Raw genomic sequence first — 20,462 nt, forward strand, 5'->3', positions numbered from 1 at the left:
ACCAGTGGGGTGGGGCTGGGAGGGCAGGTAGCCGGGAAGGGCCAAACTTTAAAAACTGCAATAGCGCCAGAGCACGCAGGAAACGTTTGACGTAGGCCTTCTTGCCGCAGAGCATAACGGGAGGAGTGCCGGAGCGCAGGTGCCGGCGCGCGCCGTTTGTAGACGAAACTCTGCAGACGACTGGAGGGGGCGAGCTCGGTGCCCGTGGCAGTTTAGGATTACGTACTTTTTGTGGAAACAGTACGGGCAACGCGGCGCGGGGACCGCTCCCACTTTTCACAAATCCTCGTGAAACGCATGGTGACGCAGTCCCTGAGCGCGCCAATCCCGGGAGGACTGGAGGGCGGGCTCTTCAAATTTGAATCCTCACACTGTTGTGTGTTAGGGAACTCTCGGCTGCGGGCTGTCGTGCATCCGCAGCGCGACCCTTGAGTTTCCTGACCCCCAATCACGCAAAGCCGAGCCTAGACCACCGCGGTCTCTCCCAGTCAGGACCTTCACCCAAGGTACGGCCTCCCCACCTCCTCTCCTCGACTCCTGCCTGGGGGTACCCTTGGGCTCTGTTAGTCCCTGCGCTTCAGAATTCTAGGCCCACGCGGGCTTCTGACTTTGGCGGTGGATTCGCAACTATCGATTCATTCGGTGTGTATATTTGTTGCATTTCTACTGCAGTTATCAAGAGTGTAGATCACTTCGTTCAGATTCGTTTTGATGGTGAGCGCTCTAGGCCTTTGCTCCAAAATTACCTGTAGAAGAAAACAACAACTTTATTTTAGAATGATTACCAAGTGGGAAAATTGTGTGCGTCATTGCCCAATTTTTCATCTTGGAACTCAAGGTGCACAGGGCTACGAAAACAATTGATCCAACCAACTTATATTTTCTTCTGATTAGATTACAGTTTGGTTGCACATATTTTCAAATGTCAATAAAAGTTAGGAAATGGAAGTCCCCTTCATTCTACTCTTCAAAGAAACGCCTTTTACAAATTGGTACACTTCCAGATTTTTTTCATATGCTTATGCTTCTGTGCGTGTGTGTTACAGAAATGCAATTTTATGTTCTGCTTCCTTTTTTTATTTAATATATCCTAGCCACGTTTGTTACTATACGTATTTGTTTTTATTGAATGCATAAAATTTAATTGTATAAAATTCCGTCTGAGACTGGTGGACACCCAGATTTCTTCTAATTTCCTCAGGACCTCAGTGAACGTCCGTGTACAGTGCCCGTTTAAGAACTTGGGCTTTGAAGTCAGATAAGCTGGGATCTCGCTCTTATTCTTAGGCAGTGGGACCTTGGGCAGGTTATTTAACCACCCTGTGCTTTAGTTTCCTCATCTTCAAAATGGGAATAACAATGCTTACCTCTTAAGAATTGCTGTAAGATTATGCAGTATCTGGCATATATACAGTAAATATTGGCTATTATCACATATATATTTACATTCACATGTAGATGTTTCAGCAAGAAAAAAATTTAGAAGTGGAATTTCTTGATCAAGGGTATGCTCCCCTATATTTAAAAAGTAATCTTTACCAATCTGATAAGCTAAGAAGTTTTACTATTTTAATTCACATCTTTTCATTTTTTAATAAAATGGAATATCATTTCATTCATTTATTGGCCTTTGTATTCTTTCATGTCCTTTGTCCATTTTCTGTATTGATCATTATTTTAATTAATTCATTTGGTCTCTTTGTTATCTATTTTAGTTCTTTGTATATCATGTACTGCGTTTTTTGTTCTTGTTGTTTTGTTTGTTTCCAAATGTACCATTTGCCAGTTAACTTAGAATTCCTCTCACTTTTCCCACATCCGCCTTCCAGTTTTGGTTAGTGTGCCTTGAGATTATTGACCCATTCCATTATAATGGACTATAATTAGTAGTTGTAGTTCTACTAATACAGTAAATTCCTAAAAAAAATATTTGTCTTTTTGGGAAGAAGAGTACCAGTTACATTCAGTATCATCCATAACACCAGTTGCTTAATTGCTTAGCCTTCTGTATTTACATTTACATAGCTAGATTGTTCATGTAATGGTTTTCTCACCTGAGTTTTTATTTTGAAATAGTAATTTTTTCCTAGTACATCAGCATTTGTCAGTTTTCAGAATAAGTTATAAGGATGAAGTTTTCCAAATAGCTTTAAGCAGTTAATGAAAACACAAGCATACCATTTTAGAATTCACCTTCTGTTCTCCAGTCCAAGAAGGAGCTCAACTTGAGGAATGTCGATTACTAAATTCCCATTGTCTAAAGTCTGTCCGTTTATCTATCAGAGTCTGAGCAGCATAATTTATTTTCTTTGGTTTGCTCTTTTAACTTGAGGAGAATGGGTCTTTAAGTGTTTCTTAAGTGGCCTCGATCTAGTGGTGTTTTGTTTTTATTCTCTATCTATTCTGCAAAGCCTCTATGGTCAGAGAAAATCCCAGGTGATATTGTTCACCTCTACATCCTAGTTTGTTCCACTGAAACCACTGTCAACTACTGGCAACTTTTATGGCTTACATCGAGTTGGTTTGTTAGATATAGGAAAAAAGGACTCCTAGAAGAACTCTGTGGCTTCCTGAGCGGGGAGTGGAATTTGAGGATCTTCAAAATCTTGACTACTCACGTCTCCATACTACATGATTGAATTGAGAGGGAAGAGGTTGGGCAACATGAAAGAAGGTGTTATGAGCTGGTTCTTGGAGCCTTTCAAGGTGACCATCATTATCTGCTTTTAGGTAAAAATAGTTCTGTATGTCTACTACAGATTGGGCTTATTTTCAGTTCTAGTTAATAAGCAGTTTGTACTTCCTTTTGAGCATTTCATTAGGTTCTGGGAAATTGAGATTGTGCAAACCTGCACATACTTTGCCATTTTTCAATTGTCTCAGTTTATTAATTTTTCTTTTCTAGAGTTTAAAGTGGATAGCTAGTGAGTATTATAACTCTTGGCATGGGATTCCCTTCACTAGCACATTGCCACATAATTGTATGTGTTAGTGCATATTTGCTGCTTCTGTGGAGTTCAGTGGTTTTTGTCTCAGAAGGCTAGTCTCCCAAGATACCCTTTGTCAGCTCTCGTTATTGAGAAATAGTTCCTTATTTTCTCTCATAAACTGTTGGATAAATAGTAGTTTGTATATGAATTTTTAACTTGTATCTTTATTTCCCACAGAAGTTACTGTAGATAAAGATACTTGATGTCTTTTGTCTGACTGCATTTTTCTGTGAGGCTTTTTATGTTGATATGATGTCAAAGACTTACTGGAATAGTTATAAATTCAGCAATAAGAGATGCTATAAATCTAGACTAGTAAGTTCCAAGCTCCTTGGGTCAAAGTATTTTATTTACCAAGTACTACAAAATGCAACTGTATGGCTTATCACCAAGAATCGTAATTTCTACATGTCAGATATAAAATTTGTACATAACAATCTAAAAAGTCTAAGACCATGTATGCTCAAGTATATGAGTCCCTTGAAAAATTCTAAATAGCATTAAAATTTTTTAAAATTAGAATGAATATAATTTACTTTTGATTTGAAAGTTTTTCAACTAAAACCTCAAAATGTTCTGCAGCATAACAAAATCAGGATTGGGGATTATTTAACTAAAAAATTGAATAGATTTTTCAGCTTGCTTTAGGATGTAGCTGCTGCCTTAAAATTTACATGCCTGAAGGGAAAAGCCTATTTGTGAAACTTAATCTTTTATAACTTAATATACTGCCACATGCAGATGTCATTTAAAGCTTTTTGATGCAGATATTAGGTTGGAACTTCCAGGACTTGAGGTTCAAGTAAATTTCAAAAAAAAACATATTCAGATTCATTTCTTAGAAATATTACATAGATGATTTGGCAAATGCTGCTTTTTTTGTAGAGAAGTAAATTTAAAGACCAAACTGCTCATCTAATTAAAAATAGTAATAAAATGAGACTTAACAAAATATAAAATCTTAGTCTGACTTGGGAGCTATAGGTTACCCAGTATTGTTGTGAACCAGTTAAACCTTTTAATTGATATAATGTCGTTATGGAAAACAAATAAACTTAACTTTTTTTGCACCAAAGCGTAATAAACGTTGATTTCACATTGAACTACAGGTTTCTCTGGATCCTTGCTGAAGATCTATCCTGAAAATTGTGTCTGAGTGAATCTTCTGATAGAGGAAATCTGTTGTTCTTGTTTATTAATATGATTACAACACCTTTGAAACATCCAGGGATTCACTTGTCTTCAGAGACATCTTCTCAAAGGAGAAATATGCCCATTCATGCAGTCTTTTTTGACAGCATTCCTTCGGGTACACTTACTCCTGTAAAAGATTTGGTGAAATATCAGAACTTTTTAAAATTGAATGACCATAAGAAGAATCAATTTGTAGAAATGACAGTTTTTAAAAATAAAAATATATTTCAATCCACCATGCTAGCAGAGGCTAACACCTCTAACAGTCCTCTTGATATCAGTGCTATAAAGCCCAACAAAGATGGATTAAAAAATAAAGCAAACTATGAATCACCAGGAAAAGTGTTTCAAAGAATGAAAGAGAAAGTACTGCGTAACAAGCAAGAACAAGCATCAATAAACAGTAATTTGCTGGAACCACCAAAAAGTGAAAGTAACAAAATTTTCACTCCTAATGGAGCTGAGAAAAGACTATTGCAGCATACATATCTCTGTGAAGAAAAGGAAAACAACAAATTGTTCCAATCAGAAAACAGCTCTCTGAGAGGTTAGTTTTATTACGTACATGTTGGTTAAAAAGCTGTAATATGTTTTTTATTGTGCTCGGCACTGTTTTAGGTACTCCAGATACAGCAATGAACAAAAATCCCTGCCCTCATGTAGCTAGCTCACATTCAGGTAGTGGGAGACAGATACAGTAATTAAGTAATTTTATAGTAAAGTAAAAGAGAAGTGCTATGGAAAGAAAAAGCAAAGTAAGGATGATAGGGAGAGTTAGAGCAGGTTGTCATTTTCAGTGGGGTGGGTCAGGGTATGCTTCAAAGGGAAGGTGGCATTTGAGCCAAAAAATTGAAGGTGATGGATATAGATAGGAATCCTGGGTAATAGGGAGGGATGATCCAGACAAGTAACAGCTGGTACAAATGTCCTGAAATAGGAACATGCCTCACAGATTCAAGGACTAGCTAGGAGATTGGTGTATCATGGAGTGAGTGGTTAGAACTAAAAGAAGTGAGGATAAATAAGAGGGTCGGATAATATAAGGCCTTATAGGTTAATGTAAGAGTTCGAGCTTTAACTATGAGCAAACTAGGGAGCCATTGGAGGGCATGGAGCAGAGGAATGACAAGACCTGACTTAAGTTTTGAAAATGTCACTTTGTTAATTTGAAATAGTTACTGCAGTAATCAAGGTGAGAAATGATGTCGGCTTGGTTCAGGTGGTAGTAGTAAAAATAAGTAGAAGTGATTGAATTCTGGGTATATTTTGAAGTAAGAGCCAGTCACATTAGCTCACAGATGGGGTGTGGAATGTTAGATATGAAGGATGACTCCAAGTTGATTTTTATGTTTGTTTTTTGCCCAAACAACCGGAAGGATGGAGCAATTTAACTAAAATGGAGCAGACTGAAGGAAGAGTGATCTTGGGGGCTCAGTTGTGGATTTTGATATGTCAAAAATTGAAGTAGATGTGAATTAGGCTGTTGAAAAAAAATGTAATTTAGTGAAGTAATCCAGGTGAGAAAAATATATTTGCAAATCATTTGCACCTAAGTGGTATTTAAAACTATGAGATAAGATCACCAAAGAGTACTTGTAGAAAGAGAAAACATTCAAGAAATCCTGAAGAAATCCCAAAATTTAGCAATTAGAGTAAAGGATAGAAAGTAGTGAAGGACATTTAGAAGAAGATGAGGAAGAAGGAAAACCAGGAGTGATACTTTGGAAGCCAAAAGAACAAATGCTTTAAGGAAAGAGCTGTGTCTAACGCTGCAGTTGGTCAGGTAAGATGAAGGCTGAGATTTGACCATTGGATTTAGCAACATGGAAGTCATTGATGACTTTGATGAGGGCAGTTTTGGTGAGGTGATAGAATCAAAAACGTGATTCAAGAGGGATCAAGAGAATGTGAGGAGAGAAATTGACAGTGGTGAATATACACAAGGGAGCCAAGAAATATGGGAGGTATGGTTTTAAAAGATTTTACTGTTTTTAATAATTGGTGAAAGAATTTTTGTGTGCTGTTAGGAATGATCCAAGTAAGGAAGGAAAAACGGATCGGAAGTCTGATAATCTTGAGTAGTTGAGAGGGAATAGAATCTAAAAGTGAAGGTTTGGTTTTATCTAAAAAGATTTGGTTTTATCTAAACAGATCATCAGTCAAATAAGATAGGCAGTGTTTATGACTTCAGAAATAATATGAAATAGGAAGTGAAGACATCAGCTGAGAGTGAGTTTGGGAAGGAGGTATTGAAATTTGAGGAGGTGGAGGTTTGAATAGTGTAGGAGAGTGGGAGAGTAAATGGTTTTAGGCTTAAATTTCATTTCCTGAGTAAAATTAAGGACCTATTTGAGATTTATGGCCATGAATTTAAATGAGAGCAATCACTATGGTTGTTAAGTTTTCCTCTAGCTCTATTTAGCTGCATGGGTGCTGATGGGGAAGAAGCAGAGTGTTGGATTTTATCAGGATTGTAATTTTACAAAACATTTGGCTGTGGGGGGGAGTGCAAGTTGGTAACCACAAATGGCCATGAAATTTAAGTTGGTTAGGCAAAAAAAAGAGCACAAAGACTGAAGAAGTGTAAGTCTTATTGAGATCATCAGTGGATTTGAAAGAATAATCTGGAAAGATAGAAAGTGGTCAGAAACTGGGACAGTTGAAATTGAGATTTTAGTGAGTTGAAGTAATTAATAAAGATATTTTACATGTGTTATCTCATTTAATCCTTTCAGTAGACACTATGAGTAGAGGCTCATTTAATAGTCTAGGAAATGTGGCTTATAAAGAGGTCTTGTCTGTTCTGTGACTCACAGATAATAAGTGATCGGCAGAGAATTAAATACAGGTATCTATTAGAAAGTGCATGCTTTTTACTACACAGTAGATTGTGGGTGCATTGTTGGGTTTCAGAAACACAAAAGCAGAGTTTTCTACGGGAGTTTAGAATGGAGGTGAGGGAGTACACAAAATAATCTGTTTCTCACATAGTCTGGGAAAAAATGGAGAAGCAAATGAAGTAATGCACCTTAAAGCACATTTAAATGTAGAGTGGAATTAGGAAGAAATAACAGCTTTGAGAGTCTGATAACTCTTTCCCCAGAAAATGTGCATATATACAAACAAAGATTTTGAATGTAATTTCAGAGATCTTTTAGATTCTCTTCATGGGCCTTGGACTCAAATGACCCAGATTATACAGCATGTTTTATTTGATCAAATTACCTACTTGTTGTTACTGCATTGCCCGGCCATTTCTAGTAGAATGAGTTAAATAGAAATTTATCCTTTTATGATACATGTCATTATAATAAAATCTTAAAAAAAATTTTTTTTTTTAGTTTATTTGAGCCAAAACTGATGACAATTGCCGGGGAGTAAGATCTCAAATGCTTCTGGAGAATAAGTTTTGCAGCTTTTATAATACAATATTTATAGTAAGATTTCTAAGGCCAAAGCAGCATACTTATAAAAGCATAATCACTATCAATTTGTTTCAAGTATATTTGAAATTAAACATAAAATTATTGTTTTTTCGTACAGTTTTTAAGTCTATTACCTTCCTCCTTTTTTGTGAAAGAAACTTCTATATTGAAGAAATAAAACTTTAATGATCTAGGATGTAAAGCAGAATAAAATGTGAGCAATATTAGTAGTTCTTATTGTCTAGTTAATAAGCCTACCTGATTTGTGCCTTTGAAGGCTTGCAAAAGAGATGTCAGAGGGGTATAAATTATGATTGGATTTGCAATTGAGTCTCAACATTTTGATTTGTAAAGCATGAGTTACAACTCTTCAGCTGTTCTTTCACATTTTAGTAATTTACAGCAACCAGAGGCAGAATCAGAATTTTCAAGACTGGATGGCACTTCATATATAATCTTAACACCTATATACGTGATTTGTGACAGCACCAGAATTTTATTTCAGATCTCTAGGCTTCTAAGTCCAGTAGTATACTTTTGTCTAGAGCTGGCAAATTATAAGTTTTAAAAAATTCTTTCTCAGCATAATGTAGATATAGAGAATGGAGAGAAAAAACGAGAAGATAAAGGGAAAAACTGTCATATATTAAAGACATATACTATGTTAGTCTGGTCATCACTGAACATAAGTCCTTATTTCAAGATTTTATTTTATTATATATTATTTTTTTTTTTAGATGAGGCAACCTTTGGTTGACTTCACAGATTGCAAGGACCTTGTCAGTTTACAATCCCTTATTTTTTATTTTTTATGCTTACAGCACTTGGTCTTCCTAGGTGATCTCTCATCCAAGTATTAACCAGGCCCGACCCTGCTTAGCTTCCAAGATCAGATGGGATCGGGCTTGTTCAGGGTAGCATGGCCATAGACCGCAAGATTTTAAAAAGGTATTTCTTTTCTCAGTGGCTAATACAACTCACTTTACTCTTTCTTTTAAAAACTCAGCCTCAGTCCAAGAAGTTCCTGTAGAACCATCAAATATTTTACTCCCGGTCAAGCAAAAGAGTCAATGTCAAGAGAAAAAGAAAGCTCCCCTGCATAATTTAACTTACGGTAAAATGCTTTTGTTTTGTTTTTTCGTTTATTTTAACGTATAATTAAATGTTCTAGATAATTATTTTCCCTGTGTAGGTATGCAGTAAGCATTGACTGTAGATAAAAATTGAATCATAAAAGCCAGAGGCACTCAGAGACTGTCAGAAAGGAAGGTGGAGCATTCCTGACCTGAGGACCTCTTTTTAATATAAACAGATTTCAGTTGTCTTGTTTCTCTTTTAATTTCACATGATTCTTCTATAAATTTTGTTTGGTTTTGTATTTTTGCAGAGCTCCCAATTCTGAACCAAGAACATGACAATGTTTTAGCTGCAGGAGTCTCAAACCGGGCATTAACTAGAGCTCAGTTGGCTAAACAAATTCTTCTTCATTCAAAGGAGAATACAGTTGCAACTACTAAGTCCAAAAAGGACACCTTTGTTTTAGAATGCATTGATTCAGCCTATGAAAAATCCCAAAATACTACTTTTGAGACTCTCAATACCAACTGTGTTCCTGTTAAAAATGGCAATCAGTTAATCGTTTCTGATAGTGAGGTGACAACAAAAAGGACTTCACAACAAGAAATTAAGGAAGGAAATGAGAAAACAATGCCCAGAGAGACTTATCTTCCAGGTTCCATAAATGATACGTGTAAAATTGTGCTTGCAAGTCCAAAATTTCATGCAACAATACCTCGGAGATCAAAAAGATATGCTGCAAAGCCTCCTGCACCAAGTATATTTCAAACTACTATCAATGGAGTTAAAAAAAATAAGGTAGGAAAACCTTTAATGCAGACGTGTATTTCTGGCTTTACCTCCATTCTTCAAGAGCTTGACCTTTTATAATGTCTATTAAAGTAACTTCATTTTTGTGTTTTATTGCTTTAGAAGCAGTGTGGTCTAGCAAAAAAAGCAGTGAGTTCAAAGTAAAAAGACCCAGGTGTTAAGCCTTAACCTTGCCCTATTACTAGCTTTATAGATTTCAACAATTTACTTACTCCCTTTGGGGATGAACAGTGAGTTCATTCTTGTTCTTTTTTTCCCTAATTCTTGGAGTAGTATTAACAGTAAAAGGAAAAGGAATTACACATAGCATTTGAAAATTTGAGAATTTTTTCTATTATAAAGTAATAGAATGATCAATAAAAAAAAGACTTCAGACCATTAAACTATATTATATTGGGACAGATTCTCTGAAGAAAGTGGAATGGAAAAACAAGTTCAAGAAAGGTACAGTGTAAGATTTCCAGTTGTTAATGGTTTGTCTATTAATTTTTAAAAGGATGATGGGTGTTTTCCAGACAAGCCAGAATCTTTATAGTCCAGTTTCTACCAGCAGCTCCTTAAAATGTTAAATCATGTCATTCCTCTGCTCAAAATCCTCCAGTAACTTCTTATCTTAAGAGAAAACACTAAGCTGTTACCACAGCTTACAGTACTCTATATAATTCAATCTTGGAGATATCCAACCTCATCTCTTATTCCCACTTACTTACTCCTTTCAAACCTATGTCATCCATGCTACTTACTTAGGACATTTGCATTTGTTCCCTCTGCCTAGAAGAATCTAGTCCCAGATATCCATATGGCTCATCCCTTACTTTATTGTCCTCTGTTCCAAGACCTTCCCTAACATCCTATTAAAAAAGCACTTCCAGTTATCTAATGACTTATACTTACTTTAAGTAGTAATTATCACCAGCTGATATTTTATTATTTATTTGTCCATTTGTTTGGATAGCAACACCATCGCATGACTTGCTTCTACTGTCTCCCAACCCCAATAATGTTTGCTCTTAGAGGGCAGCCATTCTGTTTCTTGCTGAATCCCCAGTGCCTAAAACAGTGTCTGGCACATAGAGCTCAATAAATATTTGCTGAATGAATATGAGTGAACAATGAACATTTTGACATTTTATATAAACAGCATGATAAAGGATTCTAGATCCAGAATTCCTAATTTGTAACCCATCTGTGCCACTAACTAGCTATGTGTGCCAAGGGCAAGTTATTTAACTAGACCTTACAGAGTTTTCTATAAAACAAAGATAATACCTGCCTCCTAATGTTATGAGGATAGCATGAGTCAATGCATCTAAGGTGCTTGGAACACTATCTGTTTTTAGCTTTTATTTTTAATACTATCTGACTGATTCTTTGATATATATTGGGTAGTTCCAAATGTGGAAGTAGGAAAAATAAAGGAATTTTATTGCCTCTTCCCCAAGTACTACGTATAATTTTTTAAATGAACATAGTTGAGAAGTGCAATAACTAAGAGCACCTTTCCATCTTAACATTTTTTCCTGACTCAACATAAAACTACCACTGGAGAATTTGTCTTTATAAATGTACAATTTTATATGTAAAGTAAATGGCTAGTAAAATTAATTATTTTATGACTTCGGACTATATATCTCATCAGAAATGGTTCAGTATTGTTACATAATAGAATAATTTCTTAGCACAGATGTTCACAGAAATTTTCCTTTATAATGGAATTTTACTTGTCTTAAAATAAGGAATTCTCTGAGCTTTTCAGGAATTTGCTTTGGAATACAATGCTATTAAATATAGATTGCTAGCAATCACTTATAGTTTATAGAAAATTGAATGCAGCGTCAAATCAACTTTGCAAAAAAATGCTGTAATTTTTTTAGGGGTAAGAGTGATAGTGACATGTATACTATACAACTGACTTTTTTTCTTCAAGTTACTGGGTCTTTGTGGGACATGGTGTTTTAATGGCTACCTTAGGATTTTAGGTGATTTATTTTTTCCTTTCATGGTTGAAATATTCGATACTAAGAATATTAAAGTATAATTGATTCTGGGTTGTAGAACAAATTATGCAGTGCAACTTCAGTTTCTTTTGCCATCTTCTCTGTATCATTGTTTATAAGAATTTTTAACTTGTTGCTATTTGAAATAGAATGTGATTTTTATATAGATGAGCACTAAATCATATGGATTACATATGAGTTTTTTTAATTTCATGTATATTGATTTTGTAGAGCTTATGCAATAAGTAATATAGGAAATATTATTTTATGCTTGATTAGGTAGTCCAGCTACAGGAATGGATGATTAAAATCATCAACAATAACACTGATATATGTGTAGAAGGAAAATTGATGTAAGTATAATATTTGAATATTCTTCTAATAAAATTTGTAATAAAATAAGATACCTGTGTGTAAGAGCTGAAAAGGAGATGCATGAAAAATAGCATCTTCCTACAAAATGAAGACTAAGTAGGTTACAAACTGAAGGCAAAAAAGTAAGTTGACTATATGTGTTGACTGTAACCAGCCTTCTTGCTTTTGCCTGTTATTTTAAAATTATGACAGTTCAAATTTGTATATACAATGCTTTATTTTTTTTCCAGAGGTTCTGATAAGTGGATTGGTATTATCTGCTTAATTATATGTGGTTAGTTAATATTTACTATATGCATTTCAGTCCAGATTCTCAACATCTAAATTGGGACAACCAGATATAAATTACTGATCCAGAAAAGGAATCAAAATTAGTTAGTTCTTGCCATACAGCTATATATTAAGTAATCATTGGCACTCTCTGGTTCTCCAGAGGTAGGTGGGCTTTGTTTAATTCTGCTGATCTAGTAGCATCATTTCTTATTGTTCAAAATCGATTTCTTAGTGGTTAAAAAAAAAAAAGGTAATGAAAGCTTGTAATAAAGATAATACAGGATATCACTGTCCAAAGTACTTACCTGGAAATTTATGTTAAGTATGTAAAATCTGTCTTGCCCACTCTATTTCTTCCTGCCTTGTTTCCGTTTCCTGAATGTTCAAGAGGCAGTGTAGATTGCCTTGGTTGGAATCCTATTGCTGCTTATTCTCTTTGTCTTAGTTTTTTCATCTGCACAATGGTGATACTAATATTACAACTACCTTTTGAGTTATTTGGCAGATTAAATGAGTTATAGTTTTAAGACTTGAGAACAGTACTTTTAGAGTGCTATTTAAATGTTTTTAAAATAAAATTAATAAAGCAAAAAACAGAGGATGAGAAGTAATACTGTATTAAAGTACAGTGTCTGAATTTTTATCTCATTTGACCAAACGAAAGGAACTTACTTTCTTACTTTTTACACTTAGATTTAGTATGTTTATTATTAGTTATCTCATGAGAATGTTCAACATTTATCTAATACATCTTCATATTTCATTTTATTTTATATTTATTCTCAGCTTCATTTAAAGAAATATGAAGAGTACATTTATGGGTCAGTGATTTGATACTGCAGTTTGTTTTTTCCCTGGAACTTCTTTTTGGTACTTACCAAAGAGGAATGCAGAAACATTTGGCTGTATAGTGAGGGTAAAAAAACCACAAGATTGGATGGATCCAAACTATAATTGTATGACAACTAACATAGTATAGGCCTTGAGAAGAGGACAGAGAAATCATTCTTTGAAAGCTTAGCGTCAGTTAAACGGAGTTGCAAGCATTGTCAGAACCAGATATTTAGAGAAGTTCCCTGCTTCCTTGCCTACAGTGTATTTTATACAAGGAATGTGGTTTGGTCACAGCATAGTTTTTTGGTACATACTCTGAGGATCACATTAGCCAAACAGTTGAATTCTGCTGCAATGTTTGGTCATCATATGTTTTGTAATTAATGATATTGTTAATATAGCTAGAATGCAAATTTATTACTTTATGTTATAAATTTACATACTTATCTATGTACATTATAACTAATGATCAATGTGAATATTTTGGCCTTAACTAAGCTATTTTTCCTCCTAGAGACATCACTGACATATATTGGCACAGTAATGCAATTATAGAACGGATTAAGCACAACAAACTTAGGACATTATCAGGCAACATTTATATATTAAAAGGAATGATAGACCAGATTTCCATGAAAGAAGCAGGTAATGGCTCATTATTAATTGATAAATTATTTTAATTAATGAAGCAGTTAACCATATTTCTAACAGTAATATACATGTTTTCAGTCAAAACTAAAAATTAAAACAATTGACCACACTATGTAGGATGATTATAAGCTGATCATTTTTTTCTGATTTATTCACCTTACTTGACAACTTAAGTCCAGTGATTTAAAACAAACAAACAAACAAACAAAAACACAAAAAACTGAAGTGCTGCTTATTTGGGAGGAATTACTTTATAAGAATACAATTTAACTTCCTAGTTCCTCCTCTGCCCAGCATACCCCCAGTCCTGGTATAATCTAATTTTCTGCCTGTGCCTTATGTATAGCTAATCTGACTGAAGAGAAACACATCTGGACAGTCTGTTTTTAATTTCTGATTACCAAAAAGTTGCGGTCCCTTATTGCCACTTGCTATCTTACCACATTTCCCTTATACATTCACTTTTCTATCCTCCTTGATAACTACTGCGTATTTTCACAAATCTCCAATACTTCCTTCTACTCTCTCTAGGGGGTAGGGGAGAAGGGTGGGTGGAGGACAGAGGGTATTATATGAGCAATAGGAACGATTAGAAAACATGTATTATACCGTATCTACTCACCTGCTTGCATCTGTATCTGCTTTTATTATGGGCTAACTGTTCATGTTCCTGTCTGTGTCAGCTTCTCCATTTGTACTCTTGCTCCTGTTTTCCCTCTTTTATTCAAAGATATCCCTTTTGTCAAAAACAGTTTCTTGTTTAACGATACTTCTTTCAATCACTGTTGCTTTCAATCAGCAAAATAACAACATTTATTATATCGAAATTCCTCTTGAAATTTTCCCGCTTTTTTCTTGGAATTCTCTTTAAGCGTGCTTCGATTCCCAGTTCTTCAATGAAGCAGCCCTTATAAAAATCACCGGTAGCCCCCACATTGCTAAATCCAGTATAATAACACAGTTAATCATACCTACCTCCTTGAAGCACCCTCTTTACTTGACTTCTGGAACACCGTATTCTGATTTTCATGCTGCCTCACTCCCTGTTCTTTCATAGTTTTTTTGCTCATTTTTCTTTTTTTTTTTTCTTTGTCTCTAAATAATGGGGTAGACTAGGGCTCTTTCTCCACTCAATCCTGTGTCGATTTCTTTTAGTCTTTAAATCTTATCTGTATGGTGACAAATGAAAAATTTCCATCTCTAACCAAGAATACTCTCTAAGCTGCTCATTTTCCACTGCCCATATGACATCTCCATTAGCATGTCTGCAGATATCTCAAACTGAATATAGTTTTAAATCACTTAATGAGAGGGATATGTTCTGAGAAATGCATCATTAGGCAGTTTCGTCATCATGTGAACATCAAAGTGCACTTACACAAACTCAGATGGTATAACCTATACCTCCCAGGTTACAAACCTATACAGCATTTTACTCTAGTGAATAGTGTAAGCACTATTCACAGTAACACAATGGTAAGTATTCATGTATCTAAACACAGAAAAGGTATAGTAAAAATACAGTATAAAAGATAATGATATACCTGTATAGGGATTTTTAAAAACTTTTTGACTTTTATAATACTTAGCTTAAACATTGTACAGCTATACAAAAATCTTTATATTCTTATTCTATATTAATAGCTATTAGTAATGCATTGTGCTGTGATATCATGACAGGTACAATGTCACTAGGCAGTGCAAATTTTTCAGCTCCATTATTATATTATGAGACCACCTTTGTATATGCAGTCTATCGTTGACCAAAATGTCATTATGTGGTGCATGACTGTATATCTAAAACCTGATCTTCTCCTCAAATCTGCTTAGCCTACAGTCTTCACCCTCTTTTCATTCCAGTGGCTAGCCAAAATCTTTGGAGACATCCTTAAATCCTCAGTTTCTCTCATACCGACATCTAGTGTGTCATTATATCTTACTGGCATTGTCTCCAAAGTATATCCAGAACCTAGGCCTCTACTGGCCACTGTAGTACAGACCTCCCTCTTTTGTCTGAATCATTGCAGTAACCTCCTAACTGGTCCTGTTTTTTTCTTCCCTTTTTTCCACAGACTCTTTTCAGAATAGTGGTAAATTTTGTCCTGTTAAAGTCAAATCCTGTTGCTCCTCTGCTCATAATCTTTCCATAGCTTCCTCTCTCACCCAAATGAAAAGACTAGGTTTGTAAAATGACCCCGATGACTTATAATCTCCTATGCTCCCCAGTTGCCTCTGTTACCTATGAGTAGCTTCCTAGTACTAGCCTCGTCTCACTTCACATCTACTAAGTTGATTTCTTTGTTCTACAAACAGGCCAGGCATGCTCTTGAATCATACAGTAGCCTTTTGTTCTCTCTGCTTCCATTGTTTTAACCCCATATTGTCATGTGGCTCACTCGCTGATGTCCTTCAGGGCTTTACTCAAATGCTTTTTCAGTGAGAACATCTCTGACTATACTTTTTTAAAATGCTGCCTGCCCCCCCTATTCCCCCTTAACTGCATAATTTTTCTTCATAGCATCAATGACCATCTAATAAGATACTTATTGGTTTGCTTTCTGTTGCACACTAGAAGGCAAGTTCCATGAAGTCAGGGATTTTAGTTTGTTTTGTTTATTGCTGAATCCTCAGTATCTGCAACAGTGCCTGAGACATAGTAAACAATAAGTATATATTTTTTCATTGATACAATGAATTAGTGACATCTCTTTAAAAATCTAGGCTTTTAGGTAATTTCGTTTGTTTATCATTAAATAGGCTATCCAAATTATCTCATAAGGAAGTTTATGTTTGGCTTTCCAGAAAGATGGAAAGAGCACATCGATAATTTTCTAGAACAATTAAGGTAAAGTACTTTTTTAACTTAAAAAAAACTTTATTGAAGCCTATTTACATTTGATAAAATGCATGCATTTTGTGTATACAATTTGATGAGCTTTTACAAATTTATATACTCATGTAAAGTGGTTTTAATTTCTTTTTATGGAAATGCTAGTTTTGAAACTTTGATATTAGACTTTCAGAAGGCAGTGACACTTTTCTAGAATTTCTATCATACAAAATAAATCTAAAAGGAAAATAAAACCTTTGTCATATTTCAGGGAATCATCCTCATTGACCCTTTAAGAAGCATGTAGCAGTTAAATATGTGTCTGAAGTTCTTGGCTCTTTCTCTTTCATTTGTTCCCTCTATAGTCAGTGAATGTCAGCTGCTTAGTAGATAATTGTGTTGGCACTGGGAAAACAAAGATGAAATTAATTCTTGCTCTTAAGGAACTCATAGGGGATACAGTGATGTAAGTTAATTAGTCACAGTACAATGGAAGAACTTATAACAGGTTGGCAATTTTTTCTGTAAAGGGCCAGATAGTATTTTTATAGGCATTCTGCTTCTATCGCAACTGCTCAACTCTGCCTTTGTAGAGGAAAGGCAGCTATAGACAGTACTTGAATGAATGTGGTTATGTTTCAGTAAACTTCATTTACAAAAATAAGCAACTGACAGGATTTGTCTTGTATTATTTTTCTAATAATAACAGTTTAAGTAGGAAATATAAAAGCATAGTAGGAAGTATTTAAGAGGTTACGTTTGAATCTTTTGACTTAAAATACCATGCCTGAGTTTTTCTGCTGGAGAAGGGATAGATGCCACAAAGCTAAATAATGTAAGATTAATGGTAATCTTTGCCAGTGGCAAGAAGGCTTTAGCTGAGGGAGTGACTTTTTTTTTTTTTTAAATGTATGAAGTTATGGTTAAGTTTGGGTTTGGGTGAAGTTTAAAGTTAGGGTTAGGATTAGGTTTATGATTAAGGTTGAGGTTAAAAGTTAAGTTTAGGGTTACTCTTTGGTTTAGGGTTAGGATTGAAAATTAGGGTTAGGCTAGGGTTACTTTTAAGGTTAGATTTACTATTTAGAATTAGTGTTAGGGTGATGGCTGAGTTTAGGATTAATTTTAGGGATAAGGTTAATTAAGTTTGAGAATTAGGGTTAAGGTTAGAGTTAGATTTAGGATTAGAGTTAGGTTTAGGGTTAGGTTTAAAATTAGGAACAGTGTTAGGATTAGAGTTCTGGTTAGGATTGGTATGTTATAGTTAAGGTTAGGATTAGGGTTACATTTAGGGTTGAGGTTAGGTATAGGAGAGTTTCATTTATTTGTGGGTTTAGTTTTTTGTTTTCGTTTTTTGAGAAACAACATTAGAGGAAAAATACTATATGTTTTTAGAGCTTGTGAAAAGAAAAAGAGAAAGGCCAGGCAAACACAGAAAACTGGAAGTTTTGTCCCTGACACACAAAAATCAATGAAAAATGATGCAGGAGAAAACCAAACAGATGCCCTCCAAAGAGCCAGTACCACTTATGACCTTGATTGTGATCACTCAGGTATGTTTACTATTTTCTTCTCTGTTGGTATAGTGATAAATTCTTATATGAGCTCCACATTAATTTTTTACAGTATATAGAATATTGAGTTCTTATCTCATACTGTCCTAAAATTCCTGTTTTTTTACCACTTAAGGGGGGAAAACTGCAAAGCAGATTGCTCATAGTCAGCATCTAGCTTTCTTCATTAAATATTACCTTTAATTAATTAGAATACCAAGAACACTGATAAACATATCAGTGAAAGATGATTATTCTTTCATTTCCTAGACCAAGGGTACTTAAGCTGCCAGCCTACTTCAAACCTATATTAAAGATGCCTATATATTTGTACTAAATTTCATTCTTATTAATTGACAAAACCAAGTTGCTTTCATAGAGGAAATGGCATGTATTTATTGTTTGTTTGTTTGTTTGAATGACCATTGCTATAAAGATAGCTGGCAAAATGGTTTCAGCTCTTTGCCCAAACTATAAGCTGCCTCACATTCAATCCCATCCCCAACTCCTGTGGGGGGAAAAAGTATGAACATTACAATCTTTTTTAGATAATATAGATGACTAAAAGTTACTAGAAATCTGTTGTATAAATTTCTGACCGTGTAAACAAAGCTTTATAGAACTTCAATAGGAGTTCAGGACTGCTTCTGCCAAAAACATGGCACTACGCTGGATATGTCACTCCTCCACCACAGCACACCCCTCTTCTCTGTGTCCTAGGTCCCTAACCACTTTGAAACTTTGCTTATCCTCTCTAGTACAAAGGAATAAATTAAATATGCGGATGAATGCTTGCTCAGAGCTAAAATTTACTCTTTATTGTTGCTCCAGTTTCTTCTCAGCCCTTCATCATTTTTCAAATGTCATCCTATTTCCTGTAAATTAGATATCGCTTATTGTCATTGCTAGACCATTTTTAGTATTCAAGAGTCCTGAGGCTGCAGCACTTGCTGTATACTTTTTTACTCCTAAAATTAAAAGTCCCTAAACATATATCTCACTTTCAATCATTTTTTTAATCTTTAGTCTTAGATCTTAACATCTCCCCACACCTTATTTTTCAGAAATTTGCCCTAAATTATGAATGTTATTGGTAAAGTGTTTGAGGATACAAGTGTAAAAGACTAGTTTGTTAAACTATTTTACATGCCAGCTGTGTCCATAGGAAAATCCTTCAACAAATATTTTTAAAGTACCTACCATAAACCTTGATCTATGTTAGCCTTTAGGAACTGAGAGATGAATAAGATGAGATGCTCCCCCTTGGGAAGCTCAGGTTAGGGGCAAATATTACCTATGTCTTTTTGGATGTACTTTTCCTGGTGTGATTCATTAGGTCTTTGTTTTATGAAACTGTTAAGACATTGTGTATCCTTATATTACATAAGTTGTTTTGAGTGGTGGTAGTTGGTGCTGTTATTGCTTTTATTGTTATCGTTACACTTTTCATGGTTTTACTAAAGTAAAACCATGTCTAACATTAAACAATTAAGGTTATGTAAAAGTGTCAACCAATGATAATTAAGATGATGCGATTGTGTGCATATATTTTAATGATATGCCTAAAATGTAGTTTTGCATATTTAGTGCTATAATCTATATATCCTAATATTGCTTTTAAAATACTTCCTCTGTTATTAACAGAGTTTGTTAGAAATTATCTTTTATAATATCAGCCTCTTTCACTATACTGTAATAATCTCAAGAGTAAGGACCGTCCACTATGTATCTTCAGGTACACCTTGTAGAAAAATAACAAATGTTTTTATAGTTTTATGTCTTTTTTAACTTACTTAGAATTTCAGCTCAATAACCGTTTGTTGAGTTTATATCATATTCTATATAATTTGGTTTTGCTTAAAATTAATTAGCATGGATTTAGTTATACTTTGGAGTGCATAAACTAATTAAAACATAAGAATTCAATCTGCCAGAAGAAATTTAGAGGGAAATAGTTATTACATTTCTGTTTAGTTGATGCGGGATTAAGATGAACAGGAATTTATATTTACAAAATGGTTTAACATTTATATTTTACCTTTAAATGTGACAAAGGAGATCCAAAACAGATAGTAATAAATAATATTGCTGTTCAATTCTTTTTTTTTTTTTTTTAAGGTGAGGCAACCCTTGGTTGACCTCACAGATTGCAAGGACCTTGTCAGCTTACAATCCTTTATTTTTTTCATTTTTTACACCTACAGTACCTGGTCTTCCTAGGTGGTCTCCCATCTAAGTACTAACCAGGCTCGACCCTGCTTAGCTTCCGAGATCAGATGGGATCGGGCTTGATCAGGGTAGCATGGCTGTAGACTTGTCTTTGTTTTTTGATGGGAATCAAAGTAATTTTATTATTTATTTATTTATTTATTTAATGATGACATTGGTTAATGAAATCCAATAAGTTTCAGCTGTACATTTTAACAATAAGGCATGTAATAAAAGTAATTTAAACA

General features: G+C 34.6%; 1 protein-coding gene and 2 pseudogenes across 9 annotated transcripts in view; 1 reads left to right on the forward strand and 2 right to left on the reverse strand.

The window, feature by feature from the left end:
* MIS18BP1 (MIS18 binding protein 1) overlaps window positions 1–20,462 on the forward strand; it is a 46,407-nt gene that overhangs the window by 358 nt on the left and 25,587 nt on the right. For 3 of the 9 annotated variants that reach the window (XM_039856462.1, XM_039856469.1, XM_039856470.1), the window contains exons 1-9: window positions 361–506; window positions 2,531–2,730; window positions 4,100–4,731; window positions 8,616–8,723; window positions 8,997–9,484; window positions 11,773–11,846; window positions 13,490–13,620; window positions 16,384–16,471; window positions 17,849–18,006. In XM_039856462.1, coding sequence (XP_039712396.1) covers window positions 4,191–4,731; window positions 8,616–8,723; window positions 8,997–9,484; window positions 11,773–11,846; window positions 13,490–13,620; window positions 16,384–16,471; window positions 17,849–18,006 — 1,588 coding nt within the window. In that variant the 5' untranslated portion in view covers window positions 361–506; window positions 2,531–2,730; window positions 4,100–4,190. Of the gene's footprint in view, window positions 1–307; window positions 643–2,530; window positions 2,731–4,099; window positions 4,732–8,615; window positions 8,724–8,996; window positions 9,485–11,772; window positions 11,847–13,489; window positions 13,621–16,383; window positions 16,472–17,848; window positions 18,007–20,462 lie in introns of those variants that run through there. The other 6 variants (XM_039856468.1, XM_039856471.1, XM_039856465.1 and 3 more) reach the window with 5 other exon arrangements.
* Window positions 8,422–8,540, reverse strand: LOC120598020 (uncharacterized; annotated as a pseudogene).
* Window positions 20,202–20,320, reverse strand: LOC120597989 (uncharacterized; annotated as a pseudogene).

This window comes from Pteropus medius, unplaced genomic scaffold, assembly GCF_902729225.1.
Source record: "Pteropus medius unplaced genomic scaffold, Ma_sr-lr_union100, whole genome shotgun sequence".
Taxonomy (NCBI): Eukaryota; Metazoa; Chordata; class Mammalia; order Chiroptera; family Pteropodidae; genus Pteropus; species Pteropus medius.